At 44.3% G+C, this 15,433-nt stretch overlaps 1 protein-coding gene across 1 annotated transcript in view; it reads right to left on the reverse strand.

Moving 5' to 3' along the window:
* Positions 1–15,433, reverse strand: part of LOC140206976 (NACHT, LRR and PYD domains-containing protein 3-like) — a 36,190-nt gene that overhangs the window by 4,451 nt on the left and 16,306 nt on the right. Inside the window, 5 exon segments of the mRNA XM_072275289.1 lie at positions 1,519–1,605; positions 2,706–4,443; positions 9,196–9,261; positions 9,364–9,679; positions 11,388–11,554. Of these exon segments, the coding sequence (XP_072131390.1) occupies positions 1,519–1,605; positions 2,706–4,443; positions 9,196–9,261; positions 9,364–9,679; positions 11,388–11,554 (2,374 nt within the window).

Genomic DNA, 15,433 nt, shown 5'->3' on the forward strand with positions numbered 1-15,433 from the left:
ATTGGCGTATTACTCATGTTGTTCCGTTGTTTAAAAAGGGTTCTAAGAGGAAATCTAGCAATTATCAGCCTGTGACTTTGACGTCAGTGGTGGGTAAATTGATGGAAAGTATTCTTAGAGATGGTATGTATAATTATCTGAATAGACCAAGTCTGATTAGGTACAGTTAACATGGATTTGTACGTGGAATGCCAAGTTTAACAAATCTTATTGAATTTTTTGAAGAGGTTACTAGGAAAGTTGACGAGGTTAAAGCGGTGGATGCTATCTATATGGACTTCAGTAAGGCCTTTGACACGGTTCCACACGGAAGGTTAGTTAGGAATTTTCAATCGTTAGGTATTAATATTGAAATAGTTAAATGGATTCAGCGTTGGCTGGATGGGAGACACCAGAGAGTAGTGGTGGATGACTTTTTCTCAGATTGGAGGCCGGTGACTAGTGGTGTGCCTCAGGGATCTGTACTGGATCCAATGCTGTTTGTCATATACATTAATGATCTGGATGATGGGGTGGTAAATTGGATTGGTAAGTATGCAGATGATACTAAGATAGGTGGAGTTGTGGATAATGAAATAGGTTTTCAAAGTTGCAGAGAGATTTAGGCCAGTTAGTAGAGTGGCCTGAAAGATGGCAGATGGAGTTTAATGCTGATACATGTGAGGTGCTACATTTTGGTAGGACTAATCAAAATAGGACGTACATGAAAAATGTTAGGGCATTGAAGAATGCAGTAGAACAGAGGGATCAAGGAATAATGGTGCATAGTTCCCTGAGGGTGGAATCTCATGTGGATAGGGTGGTGAAGAAAGCTTTTGGTATGCTGCCTTTATAAATCAGAGCATTGAGTATAGGAGTTGTGATGTAATGCAAAATTGTACAACGCATTGGTAAGGCCAAATTTGGAGGATTGTGTACAGTTCTGGTCACCGAATTATAGGAAATATGTCAACAAAATAGAAAGAGTACAGAGAAGATTTATAAGAATATTACCTGGGTTTCATCATCTAAGTTACAGAGAAAGGTTGAACAAGTTGAGTCTTTATTCTTTGGAGCGTAGGAGGTTGCAGGGGGAGGGCGGGACTTGACAGAGGTATTTTAAATTATGAGAGGGATAGATGAAGTTCACGTGGATAGGCTTTTTCCATTGAGAGTAGGGGAGATTCAAACAAAAGGACATGAGTTAAGATTTAAAGGGCAAAAATTCAGGGGTTACATGAGGAGCAACTTCTTTACTCAGATAGTGGTAGCTGTGTGGAACGAGCTTCCAGCAGAAGTGGTTGAGGCAGGTTCAATATTGTCATTTAAAGTTAAATTGGATAGCTATATGTAGAGCAAAGGAATGGAGGGGTATGGGCAGAGTGGAGGTTGGTGGAACTAGGTGAGAGTAAGCGTTCGGCACAGACTAGAAGGGCGAGATGGCCTGTTTCCGTGCTGTAATTGTTATATGGATATATTAATGTTCAGTGTCAGACACCCAGTGACTGTAAACACAATCTCCCACAGTCTGGTACTTACCACAGTTTCTGTATTTTACACTCCGGGTTCCTCAGAGCCGCAGACACCAGTTTCACTCCTGAATCTCCCAGTTTATTCTCCCCAAGTCTAAACACAACCAGACAAATTGACGAACAAAGTGATTCAAACCGTGGGTCTGAAGGAATTTCTCTCACTTGGTTATTTCAGGAATGATTAAACCCTTCAGTGTAGCACTGATTGGAGTTCCCATCACTGTCAATGTCCCTCACTGCCCAGCTCCACAGTAGTCACTGAATGCCAGTAATTTTGTCTGTCGGTGAGACCCTGTAAACTCCACATATTCTGTCCCATTCCCCGATGGTCAGAAAATTGTTACTGACGAGTGAGTGTCGGAAGAGGCAGGGTTGGATGGCAGAAAGTCCTACAGTGAGGAGAATTGTGGGTGGAGATTGTCCATGGGAGTTTGTGGAAGTCAGATCCCAGGAGGACGAGGTGGGGAGAGAGATCCCACAGGGGGAAAGGGATGAGAAAGAGAGATCCCCAAAGGAGGAAGGGAGATGGGGAAGAGAGACCCTACAGGACGAAGTGTATGTGGAAGAGAGATCCCACAGGAGGATACAGATGGGAAAATATAATCCCACAAGACAGGAGGCAGAAATAGATTGCACAAGAGGGGTGGGTCTGAACAGAGTCCCACAATCGGGAGAGGAGAGGAGCCGACTGTGCTGAGCAAAGCCACAGATTTCGACTGATGGTGATAGTCACACACGGGGAATGTCAGGGGAGGACAATCTCACAATGGTATTCTTCCCTTCTCATTGGGGCAGTCTGCTGACGGTCTCTTGTCCCTCACTGGGAAGTGGGTGTGAATCTCCGACCCACCTGCTGCAGTCAGTGTCGGTCTGGGTGTCAGTAACAGTGAGAAGGAATATTGTCAATGGATGTGTCACAGGCAGCGAGAAACACGGCCATTCCTGTAATTTACTACCATTAAACCAGTGGCCGTTGTTCACTGATCTGATGAACTCTCCAACATCCCTTCACAAGGAACCACAGAACCCTCCTGGCCTTGGGGAATTGCTGACCGATTCCCCCCGCCCCCCCGCCCCATCATTTCACACTGTTCTTCACGATCTGATTTACTACAGTTTTACCCAAATCCCTTGACATTGAAACAACACAATTGGACAGTTTCACAGATCTGAGTGAGAGTTAAATTAAGTTACCTCAAATCCTGGCACTTGTGCAGCCCAGGTCCCAGCCGCTGGATTCCTTCACACTGAATGTGGCAGCACTCCAGGTCGAGCTGTTTTATTGTATCACAGAGTCCGATGGCACGAGACAGGACTGCACAGTCAATCGGGGTCAGTGTCATTCCACGGAATGAAAGTCTTTCTACAGATCCCAGTGAAGCCTGAGCCAGCCCACGATTCTGAGACTCAAACAGGTAATTCAATGTGTTCAGGAGGCTCCTTTTACCAGCATCACTCCTCATGTCTCCACTCTGACGTTTAACCTCCTCCTTCACCCAGTCAATCACCCGGCAGGTTGTTTCATGAGGAAATGGACCCAGAAACTCCTCCAGGCCCCGAGCTGTCATTGGGGAGGAGAGACCAGCAACAAAACGGAGAAATACCTCAAATCGCCCATCTGTCGTGTTGTGGGCTTCAGTGAGGAATTTCAGGATATCCTCGGGATGTGGATTCAGGAATTGTGCGAGTGCAGCTATAAACTCTTGGATGGTGAGGTGTGGGAATGTGTACACCACACACCGGGCAGAATCCTCTCTCTCCAAAAGCTCCATCAGGAACCCGGACAGGAACTGGGAAGGATGCAGATTGTACTTGATCAAATCTCCATCTGTGAACACAATCTTCTTCTCGGACACTCCTGTGAAGGCCATCTGACCAACCCTGAGTAACACATCACGGGGGTTCTCAATCTCACGGTTGTGGTTTTTCAGGATGTTGTAAATATAGTAGGAATATAGTTGGGTGGTGGTCTTGGGAACTCACTGCGGGTCCCTGACTCTTTGTGTGAAGAAGGGGCCCAGTGCCAGAGCGAGGATCCAGCAGTAGGAGGGGTTGTAGCTCATGGTGTACAGGATCTCGTTCTCCTCCACGTGTTTGAAAACAGCTGCTGCCACCGTCTGATCTTCAAAATGCCGGATAAAATATTCCTTCCGTTCCTCACCAACAAATCCCAGGATTTCAGCCCAGACACTGATCTCCGCATTTTCCAATAATTGTAAAGCAGTGGGTCGGGTTGTCACCAGCACTGAACACCCTGGGAGCAGCTTGTGCTGGATTAAATTGTACACAATGTCAGACACTTCACACCACCACTCGGGATCTGGGCACTGGTGCTTGGGTTCTGTATCTCTCCGACTGTCAGCAAAATCGATTCTGTGTTTGAATTCATCTAGACCATCGAATATAAACAGTAATCCCTTTGGGTTCTTCCAGACCTCTCTCAGGAATTCCCCAAAGTAAGGATACTGATCCAGAATCAGTTCCCTCAGGTTTATTCTGCAATTAATCGTGTTTAACTCCCTGAATTTGAAACTGAAGACAAACTGGAATTGTCGATATATTTCCCCCGTGCTCCAGTCATAAACGATCTTTTGTACCATTGTCGTTTTCCCAATTCCCGGGATTCCGGCCACTGCTGCTGAACTCCCAGATTTCGATTTCCTCCGGGAAAAGCTGCTCTGAAACAACTGATCAGTCCGGATTTTTTCCAGCTCTCCGCGAAGGTGTTTCTTTCTCCATTTTTCATGGGTTCGGCCTCTTGCCAGCAGCTCGTGTTCCACCAGTCTCCGATCACGAATAGTAGAAATGACCGTGAGCTCAGCGTATCGATCAACCAGCTGGTAAATCTTCACCTTCTCCCTAATCAGGATCGTGTTCACTCTCAGTGTTTCTGTTTGTGCCCGAAGAGTCTCTTTGTGTTTCGCTTGAACGTCTTCCAAGGGGAAAGAGATATGAACCAGAAAATATCAGACTTCCACCATCGAATATTCAGCGAACAGTGAAGGTGGAAGTTCCTACCGCTATTTCGTTATAATCTTCCTGCCCACATAAAGACACATGTGATTTTCCTGTCCAGAGACTCTTCCTGACACCCAATGATTTTTGACAGATCATCAATAATGACTCCACAATCTCTTTCATAACAGCCCCTTACTGATGGGCCACTCTGGCGTCCTGGTGGCCTCATCCTTTGTTTTTCACTGCCCTGAACTTGTTTGAAAATTTCACACCAGTTCCTCAGCTCTCAGCAATGTCCTCTGACCCAACACCAGTCATCCTTCTGCATTGGAATCACACAGTAATATTTTGAATTAAACAACTTTAATTCCCATTCATAGACAATTTCTGCTCATCACTACCTCTCAGTCAACCTGCTTCATCGCAAAAGTCCACATGAAACCTTTACTCCTTCAGCTCAGCCATTCTGCCTCTTCACCCTTCCAAATATCCAATGATAGCCCTTGATCTGAACTATAATATCCATTTCCTAAAGCTCTTCAACCTTTTTCCAGAATCGTCTTTATTGTTGTATTTGTTATCCGGGGTATTGTACAGATAAATTAGGGACAAAACGTGAACAAAATATGCATAGATTCCTTGAGAAAATCCATGTTGAATATGCCGGGCAACTGTTGTCACTAGTTCACTGGGAAAGTTTCCTGTTCCACCGCAAAAAGAGATGGAATCAAACGAGTTTGTGAGTTGTGAGGAATTTTGGCTGCAGAGTGTGTTCAATTTATTTCTTTGGCCAATAAGCTGGTCTACTGTTGGGATATATTGCAATGTTACAAATAATAATGAATAAACAGGAAAAGAAGCCGTCTTACATGTAAGGGGGTTTCGACTTTTATGTTACTGCGGAGGCTAATTAAAACTGCGTCTTTGTTATCTTAATCTGGGGAATGCGGCTTTGTTGTGTTAAACGCTGAGAAAGTTTGCGTTAGCAGCTTGTTTTGGTTTAGAGGGTGCTATTAACCAATTGGGATAGTTGTTATGGTTTTGGTTTATTTGAAGATACTGTATGCGGGGGTTTTGGGGCAGAAGGCGAGAGAGCGAGACAGAGGATGGACCAGGTGCTGTGAGTCCGCTAACGGGGTCGGACCCGGAGCGGGACGTTCGGCGAGGAGACGGAGACGGACTCGTGTGGAGTGTCTGGTCGACCGTTGTTGGTCCCAGGTGGCCGGTCGAGGTGGTCCGAGGGGGTCGCAGGGTGAAGAAGAAGGTCCTTGAGCTCCAACTGTTTGTGCACCAAGAGATTGAACTTTGATAAGTGTGGTGCCTTTTATTTTCCTTTTATATTTTAGTCTCTTTTAATTATATAGTTCCAGTAATAAACTGTATAACATTTAATTGCATCTGGTGTATTGTCTGTTATTTGGGCGGGGTGGGGTACATCACACAGCATCCACACAAACAAATTACTCAGTTTGCCAGAGCAGAGGCTGTTTCCCTAAACGACAGCGAGCGAGCGACCCTGAGGGTGGCCGGGGGGCTACATACAGATTGGAAAAAAAAATAGTGACAGTTGAAACTATGAAGCAAGTGCAGATTATAAGCGTCTATTTTACCCCGTCAATCAGCTTAACAGGACTGTGGTCAACCATGATACGGTTAATAAAGGGATGTGAAAAATTGAAGACGTTAGGAAGTGAATGTATTTATATGGACACTGGGAATCTGAGAGGTGGCGAATATTGAATTGGATTACTTCACTTGGGCACTGATTTAATTGGATCACGGCGCTTTTTTATTCCCCTTTTGATTTCTATCTTTGAAACTGTGCCTGGATCGATAATATTAGTTTTAACATGTTTACCAACAAGTTAGATTTCCAACTCTTGTCCATTAACGTAATAAGCAATAAATGTAAGTTCAAGTAACAAATCTGAGCCAACATCTCAATCAAAACACTTACATTTTGAAGAGGATGTTCAGCTATTTAACCATGAAGTGAAAGCCAACTTACACATGAACTTTGTGCCTTCCTTGCAGAAAGAGTGCAACCACTTTGATTCAGATATAGCACACACCTTATCAGGAGATACAGGAGTAGATAAGCTACACAGAGCTGTTACAAATGAGAGTGCCGTCGTAGAAGTGGATTCCAACTTTCCTAAAAATGAATCTGAATTGCCTTACATTAACAGATTGAAGAGGATATAACGTTTAAAGTGTGTCAAGGAGATATCCTGCAGTTAAAGTATTTTAAATATGGATAATGTAGCTAAGCTTCATAGCAGTTATGGAAAGGAGAACAGATGGATTGGACATAGATATCCTGAAGTTGAAGGATTATTTTGATTGTATACCACAGCGCTGATTGAAGGTAATTCTTCACCCATTAAACCGGAGTCATTCAAAAGTGAGTAGTGGGACTTTGGGGCCAATGTGCCCCCTTAGGTGCCAAAGGAATAAATTGTAAGGAAAATTTAACATCAAGGTTTATCAGTGGTTTAACTGATAAAAGGTGGTATTCTCAGATACTGAGAGTAAAAAACAAAGAAAATGTTCTGACAAGAGTAGAGTATAAATACTGGAAATGAGTTCTAAGACCAGTCTGGGAGTGAATGACAATCGTTAAGAAAAAAGCAAAAGGCTTTTGTGAATACATCAAAGGCAAGAGAGGTTCAGTGTATCAAGACACTGCCAAGGGTATGTGGGTCATCAGTGTATGAGGAAACCTCCAGGGCTGTTTGGAGGCGTTCGACCAAGTACCGGGTCACTTTCAGAATTGCATGGTGCTTCACAGTGTATTATGATCTAGCCAGGTGTTTCTTCAGATTTCCCCATCATCAACACCCTGCCAGAGGTATATGCAATCAATGGTTCTAATGTGGATTAAATGAAGTATATTTTAATACTCGTGCTTATTGTGCTGCGTGGGAGTTGGGCTGAAGGAACGGATTCATTATTTTTTAGAGATACAGTACAGTAGCAACCACTTCCAGCCATGCACTCACACTGCCCAACTAAACCGATGTGACCAAATAACCTATTGATCTGTACATCTGGACTTGGACTGATTGAAGACAGTCAGCATGGCTTCGTGGGTAATAGGCCATGTCTAGCCAATCTTATAGAGTTCTTTGAGGAAGTTACCCGGAATGTTGATAAAGACCAGATAGTGGATGTTGTCTATATAGTCTTTAGTAAGGTATATGACAAGATCCCACATGGGAGTTTTGTCAAGAAGGTTTAGTGCTCGGCATTCAAGATGAGGTTGTAAATTGGACTCAACACTGGCTGACTGATGGTTGCCTGTTTGACTGGAGACAAGTGACACGTACTGCAGGGTCGGGGTTGGGTCCATTGTTGTTTGTCATTATATCAAAGATCTCGATTATAATGTAGCTCACTGGATCAGCACATTTGAGATGATATCAATATTGTGGGTGTACTCGACAACGAGGAATCCTATCGTGACTCGCAGCTGGATCTGGAACTTCAGGAAAAATGGCTGAAAATCACAAATACAAATTAATGCAGACAAGCGCGAGGGTCCGACACAGTGAATGGTAGGACACTGAGGAATGTGGTAGAATAAAAAGATCTGGGAATACAGGTCCATAATTCATTGAAAATGGCGTCACAGGTAGACAGGGTAATAAAGAAAGCTTTTGGCATATTATTCTTCATAAATCAAAGTACTGAGTACAGGAGATGGGATGTTTTGTTGAAGTTGTGTAAGACATTGTTGAGGTCTAGTTATGATGACCTACAGGAAAGATGGAAATAAGGTTGAAAGAGTACAGAGAACATTTTGCACGGACGTTGCCATATCTGGAAGACCTGAATTATAACGAAAGTTTGAATGGATTGGGATTGTGATCCTTGGAACGCGGAAAATTGAGAGGAGCTTTGATAGAGGTATATAAATTTATGGGGGGTATAAATAGGCAAAATGTAAGCTAGCATGTTCGACTGACAATATGTGGGACTACAACGAGAGGCCATGGTGAACTTTTTAAAGGGAATATATTGGGAAAATCCTTCACTCAGATGTTTGTCATTGTGTGAAACAAGCTGCCAGCACAAGTGACGCATGTAAGCTCGACTTCAACGTTTAAGAGAAGTTTGGATAAGTACATCGATGGAGGTCAGTGGGAGTAGGCCTGATGCTGTGCAGTACTTTTCTATGACTCCAGCTTCAGAATGTGGGAAGAAACTGGAGCATCCAGAAGAAACCCGCACGGCCACAAGAGACAGTACAATCTCCTTACGGACTGGAAGCGGGAATTGAACCTAGATCACTGATGCTGAAAAACTGTACGCTCACCGCAACTCTAGCATGTCGTCCTAACCGTGGAAGAACTTCTCGACTCTTCCACTCTCAGACAATCTGGGGCTATCTGCTGTGTCAGCAGCCAGCATTGTTGGAATTCACAACACATCAGCAGACTGCCAGCAATGTCTGTGTTTCTTGGGCAGCAGGACCTTGCTGGATGTAAATGCCTAGGTGACTCTTACGCATACTGAACTGAGTTATTTGCACAACATGTCAGGAATGGTCTGAAGTGTAGCTTCAACTCAGAATACCAATTGACTGATAGTGATTTCCAGTCATGACCACCCCTTTCCACAAACACTGACAGCTGGGCTCCTAGTTTCAGCAATCTGTGAACAATTGCTGTTCAGCTTCATTTCTGTCAAGTAATCAGTTTCAATCATTTATTTCATCACTCACCCCTCAGCTGCGATGGTAACTCACAAAAGCCTCGGCTGACATTCATGTGTTCATATGGATCAGGACCTGTTGACATCGAAAAACTTTCATGGAATTGGGTGCCAAGTGCATTGTTAAATATGGAAAGTTTCAATCTGATTTAGGGCAGAGTGTGTTATTTCACTGTACCGAGTTCCTGGATTTCCATCAGTATTTTGTCCAACTTTGGTAACTCCTTCCTCATTTCCGCAAAGGATTCCCACATCACCCTCTGGGCCTGGGCGCCTTTTTCCATCACCAGACTGAGGAAGAGTTTGGAACTCTCTTCCTGGTTTCTCCTCTCAACGAGCTTCGTGACTTCCCGTGAATAACAACAGTGAAGATCAGACGGAGAGACACAGAACGATGAGGAAAATATCTGCTCATTGATCGGACATTCAAATAGTCTCTTTGCCCAAGGACACCGGGGCAACCACTGGTCTGTCTCCTGATCCATTCTGCAAATCTATGGGTTCATACAATGGAACCAAAACAAGTTAATATTATTGTTGCAGAGTGAAGTAATCTCCTTTGCACATTCCTTTATAATGCCTGTGGACCTGTGACATGTTTTTTTTTGGTGATGGCAATGTGAGATAGACGTTGGCCATTAACCCGTAGACTATGCCTCGTAACAACTCTACTGCTGCTGCACAATGCATTGTCCCATGGACAAAGAGCTTCGCGGCGCTCTCCGGTCTGGTTCTGTCTCTTTCAGTATGATGAAAGTGACATGACATGGATGTGATCAGTGAGAACATTTCTTACCCACAAGCACTCGGGGTGATGACCTCTATTGGCAGATACCACAGTTGAAAAGTTGACTATGTTTGATTATATTGGATTGTGTCTTGACTAGTCTCTGGGACAACTCGGCAAATTCCTACTGTTCTAAAGGATCCTCCCAGGTGACCAGGCTGATGTGTCCTGATCTAAAGTGAATCCTTTGAGTTAGTTATCAGGTTCTATATGATGAGTACATTCGTACTGTCCTGGAAAAATGGAGCTGGTGAGACAGCAAAGAAAACTTCAGCAACTCTACAGTTCACACTTTTCTGTATTACGAATATTGCAAAGCCTTTCACTTGCAAGTTGTTATTTTTGAACCGACCTGGTGTATGTGTGGTGCTGTGGGGGAATTCGGCAAACTGGAGTCTCTAGTGTACACATCCGCCACGGTCATTGCTAATTCGAACTTGGGGCCAGATTGAAGTGGCAGGGAATGGGCCCGAAAGCGAAGAATTAGCCAATGTTTTGTCGATTTCAGTGCCAGACCAGATCGAAAACTTTCTGATGTTGCAGCTGCGAGGGGCAAGCCGGTGTTTAGTTCACTGATTCTCGAAATTTACTCACATCTGCGGGTCTGGTCTGGGATCAAGGACCGGCTGCAACAGTGAATCTGGCTTGGGTGACTGTGAACTCACTTTCCACTTTGGTGTTCTCTGCAGTTCATATTCTGGGTAATAATTGTTTACTTTTAATGTTCGGATGATCTATTTTGTTTTTCAAACATTGGGTGTTTGGCAGTCTCTGTTATGTGAGTTTTTTTAAAGAATACATCCTATCGTGTTTCTTCAATGTCTGTAAGAAAGCGAATCTCAAGGTGGTATACTGTATACATACTTTGATAATGAGCGTTGTTTGAAGCTATGAAATGTTGAAGATAATTTGAGCAACACATGATAGGAAAGATTTAGGGCGACTTGGCCAATTTTCCTGCTGTGTGATTCTAATTCGAGGACCACGACACATTACCGAAATTCCAGGCACCTGGCTTCGTACGGGAGTGATGTGACCATATCGATGTCGTGGCCAGGTGTCTTTCCACACATGGCAGCAGGGAACTGGACATCTACATCGTCCATGAGGAGAAATGAAATTAATCCGAATGTGACCAAAGATCTTCATGGGTATTTTAATCGGGTTTTTATTTCTGCTGCTGATTCACTGAATCGCATTTCTCTCACCAGTGTGTTAAGTTCAGCATGTTTGTACTGATGAATTAAGTTTGAAACTGCAGTTAGCCCTGATGCAAATGTTTTGGACCCAATTTGTTCAGTGATCAATATCATCACTGCAGTGTAGAGAAACAAGAGGATGAGCTAGACTGACTGTTGTCTCTCATCCCTCTTTTCACCAAAATGAACTGTATCCCAACCATTTTTCCCACTCACCTCGTGTTCCCGTTTGCTGAATTGTCCTTCCTGTCTCAAAGTCAAGCTGAGTCCTTCTACCCGCTCCTCAATCGCAGGTTTCAGTCTCTCTCGGTAGAAAATGGTCATGTTGCGCAGTTGATAATCTTCACACTGTGTCAGGAGATCTGAGATCGTAGAATTGGGATCTGGGAATCGAAATATAAAAACACTGTACAGTACTCTGCAACGTGGAGTGGAGTGCGAGTTGGTAAATCTGACGGAGAGAAAAGTATATTGGAAAAGAGCGTGCACCGCAGGAGGGGCGTGGGATCCATGGCAGAGATGGCGGGAGGGAAGTGAGACAGGTAGCAGAATAGAAGTGCCTGGGGTCGGCTGTAGTAAGGGTACGGATACATCCAGCCCTAAGAACCGAGGCAAGGTAATTTGGTTCCAAACAATTGGCTTATTGATCATTACTAATGTCTCTCTGGTGTTCTTTCCCTACACTTTTCCAAACAATTCCCCTCTCTCTGCCCCCTTCGCCCTTTCAGTCCACAATAAAGACGCGTATCAGAATCAGATTTATTATCACTCACACATTTAACTTTTTTTTTTTGTTTTGCAGCTGCAGTACCATCCATTACATAACATTACTACAGTATTGCGCAAAAGCGTTAGGGACATATATATAGGTAGGGTGCCAAGAGTTTTGCGCAGTTCCGTATGTAGGCCCCACATTCGCCCAATCCACCATGAGCTGCACGGAACAGCATTGCCGTTCGCCCCACACGCATCATCGCTTCAGTTATACTTTTTCCTTCCTTCTACTAAAGCTGTCATTGCCACCACAATGATGAGGAAGCGGGTGTAAAATATTGCAATCCCCCCTCCTCTCCAAAATGTAACAATGTTCAGTGTTAGTAATTACAGTGGGATTGCAATATTGTCAACTTTCCTGTCGAGTATGTGCTCTTGGATTATTTATTTATATAGCATCCAGCCAGACCTCTAATCTGCTCATTCCTGGGATGTGAACGCCATTTACAAAACTGCCAGCTGTGGTGTACCTCATTGCAGAGGGAGGGGATGCCTTCATTTTAGAGAGCAGGTAAAAATCGACTGGATTAGGTCTGGTGTCATGCTCAGACACAGAGTGACAAGTTGGGGTGCTGATCCTTGAGTGGGCTATATGAACAAATTTGGTTCTCGAGATTACGGACACTGTCCTATCAGCATTTTATTTTATCACAGCACATCACTATTCCAGAATCTCTGGTAAGATTCGAACCTACATTATGCTCAATGTCTATGGGGCTGCACAGACAAGCAATGCCATCATACCTGGTATTTAAAACTCTGCATATTTTTCTCCTCCTTTCAGCTGTCAGTTTTCTCCTTTGGCCTGTGTGTCTCCCTGGTCCTAATGTGCCTCGATATCAAAATGGTCACCAGTCTTCTCATGAATATTGCCTGATGTATTTCAACATAAGAAGAGAAGGCAGGTGTATTGGGTGGAGTGGGATCCTGGATCAGCCATAATGGAATGGCCTAATTCTGCTCTTATGTTTCATGGTCTCATGACCTACCCAGGAATTTTAATCTTGAGTTGCAGGTGGTGGAAAGCACTTTACTAGGCAGATAGTGGAGTGGTTGTGCAAAAAAATATTGCAAGGCCTACATAGAAAGTCAGGGACAGTAAGATTAGGCAAAATGGGAATACTGTTCAGAGTTGCGTGTATATTAGTGCAGGGAATATTGTTCGTAAGGCGTTCAAGCTCAGTGCGTGGATCATAATGTGGAATTATGAAATTGCAGCCATTAATGAGAATTGTATGCAGGAGAGGCAGGACTGGAAACTTAATGTCCCAGATTTCCATTGTTTTAGACTTCGCAGAGTAGGAGGGAATAAAGAGTGAGGTGTGGTATCACTAAACAGGGAAGGTGTCGTGCAAAAGTTCAGACAGGGCAGACTGGACAGCTGGCCTACTGAGGCATGGACTATATTCGCCAAAGTGCTGTAGTGCTCCGTGATTAACTACATTTTTGACCTGTACCCTGGAGAATACTCGAGTTATTCCGATGATTACGGATTCCAAATCCTTATTTGTCTCCTTTAGCACTGCCTGACCTGCACATCATCATCACTTCAGTCTGGGTGACCGCCTGTTGCTAGGCGAATTTCACAGGAAACCTCTCTTCCCAGTCAGTACATTAATGCACACCAGAGTCCTCAGTGAATCCATTCCCTCTCCAGATTTCCTTAGAATCATTCAGCGCTACAGCCCAGAAACAGACACTTCGGCCGAAATCTTAATCTGTCTAGTTCCATCGACCTGCAGCTAGAACAACGCCCTCCATGTCCTTCCCAGTCATGTACATATACTGAATTTGTCATGGCTCGGTCCATGAAGTCCATATTCCGATTCACGGTCCGGTCCATCGACCCTTGCTCCAGGTTTTCCTGTCTACCCTGTTTCTGTTCTTGTTGAGCTCTAATTGAGGCAGCTGATGCTCGTTGGGGCTGGCTGCATGAATATCTTCAGAGACCAGGGTGTGTCTGCTGGATTGTTCTTGTCCTTACTCCTTGTATCCCTTTCTCTGCCTGTTTCCTCGCCTGAAGCCTTGCCGGTAACTCTCACCTCGTCTCGCCTTCAGTCTTGTCCTGGAGCCACCCCGTACCTAGCTCCATTCCTGTCCCTTGCCTCCGTCGGGTAAGCCAGGCCGTCTCGCCATTACCTGTGGTTAGTTCTGTCCCTTGCCTCCGTCGGGTGGTGATCCGCATCCTGCCCAGGAATACCGTGCCCTGCCCAGGAGTAGCCTCCTGCCAAGCCTCACCTCAAGTCTCTAGCCTGAAGACTCCAGCCTCGTCTTGCCTGCCAGCCAGGACTCGTCCTTGCCTAGTTCTGGGATCCAAGCCAGAGGCAAGACCCAGGTACTGGGGCTTTGTCCTGTCTTGGCTCGGAGTCCAAGCCCGGGCTCCTAACTCTCTTGACCAGTCCTATTCTGGGTTCCCGGTTTTTGTGTCCATGTCCTTGCCCTCACCCTGCATTCTAGTCCTGTCCCTAGTACTTCAGTGCCTCTGTCTTGCACTTGGGTCCGTTCCCAGCCATCGCCTTATGACAGAATTCCCTTAAATGCTGAAATTGTGTCGGCATCCACCACATCCGCAGGCACCATTTTCCACACTCTAGCCACAGTTTGATTGAAGATAATCCGCTTATTCCTCTTCAACATTGCACCATTCACCCTTAACTCATGATCTCTTCTTCCAGTCAAGGCATAATTTTATATAGCTCTATCAAATCTCCTTTTGTTTTCCTGCACTCTAGGAAATGAAGACCACCCTCACACCAACCTCTGAGTGAAGATGATCCTCTTCTTGTTCCCTTTAAACATTTCTTTACTACTTTACTGTCACCAAACAATTGATATTAGAGCGCACAATCATCACAGCGATATTTGATCCTGCGCTTCACGCTCTCTGGAGTACAAATTGATAGTAAATAGTAAAAATTTTAATTATATATCATAAATAAAAATTTTAATTATATATCATAAATAGAAAATAGAAAAGGGAAAGTAAGGTAGTGCGCAAAAAAAAAAAAAAAAAACAAGAGGCAGGGCCGGATATTTGGATGGTACGGCCCAGATCCGGATCAGGATCTGTTCAGCAGTCTTATCACAGTTGGAACGAAGCTATTCACAAATCTGGCCATACAAGTCTTCAAGCTCCTGAGCCTTCTCCCGGAGGGAAGAGGGACAAAAAGTGTGTTGGTTGGGTGGGTCGTGTCCTTGATTATCCTGGCAGCACTGCTCCGACAGCGTGCAGTGTAAAGTGAGTCCAAGGACGGAAGATTGGTTTGTGTGATGTGCTGCGCCGTGTTCACGATCTTCTGCAGCTTCTTCCGGTCCTGAACAGGGCAACTTCCATACCAGGTTGTGACGCACCCTAGAAGAATGCTTTCTACGGTGCATCTATAAAAGTTAGTGAGGGTTTTCACCATTAATTCTTAATTCATGAACTAATTCCAGTATATACTCCTCATAATTTTCTATAGCTCTGTCTAGTCTTCTCATTCTATTTT

The sequence above is a fragment of the Mobula birostris genome, chromosome 13 (genome assembly GCF_030028105.1).
Source record: "Mobula birostris isolate sMobBir1 chromosome 13, sMobBir1.hap1, whole genome shotgun sequence".
Lineage (NCBI taxonomy): Eukaryota > Metazoa > Chordata > Chondrichthyes > Myliobatiformes > Myliobatidae > Mobula > Mobula birostris.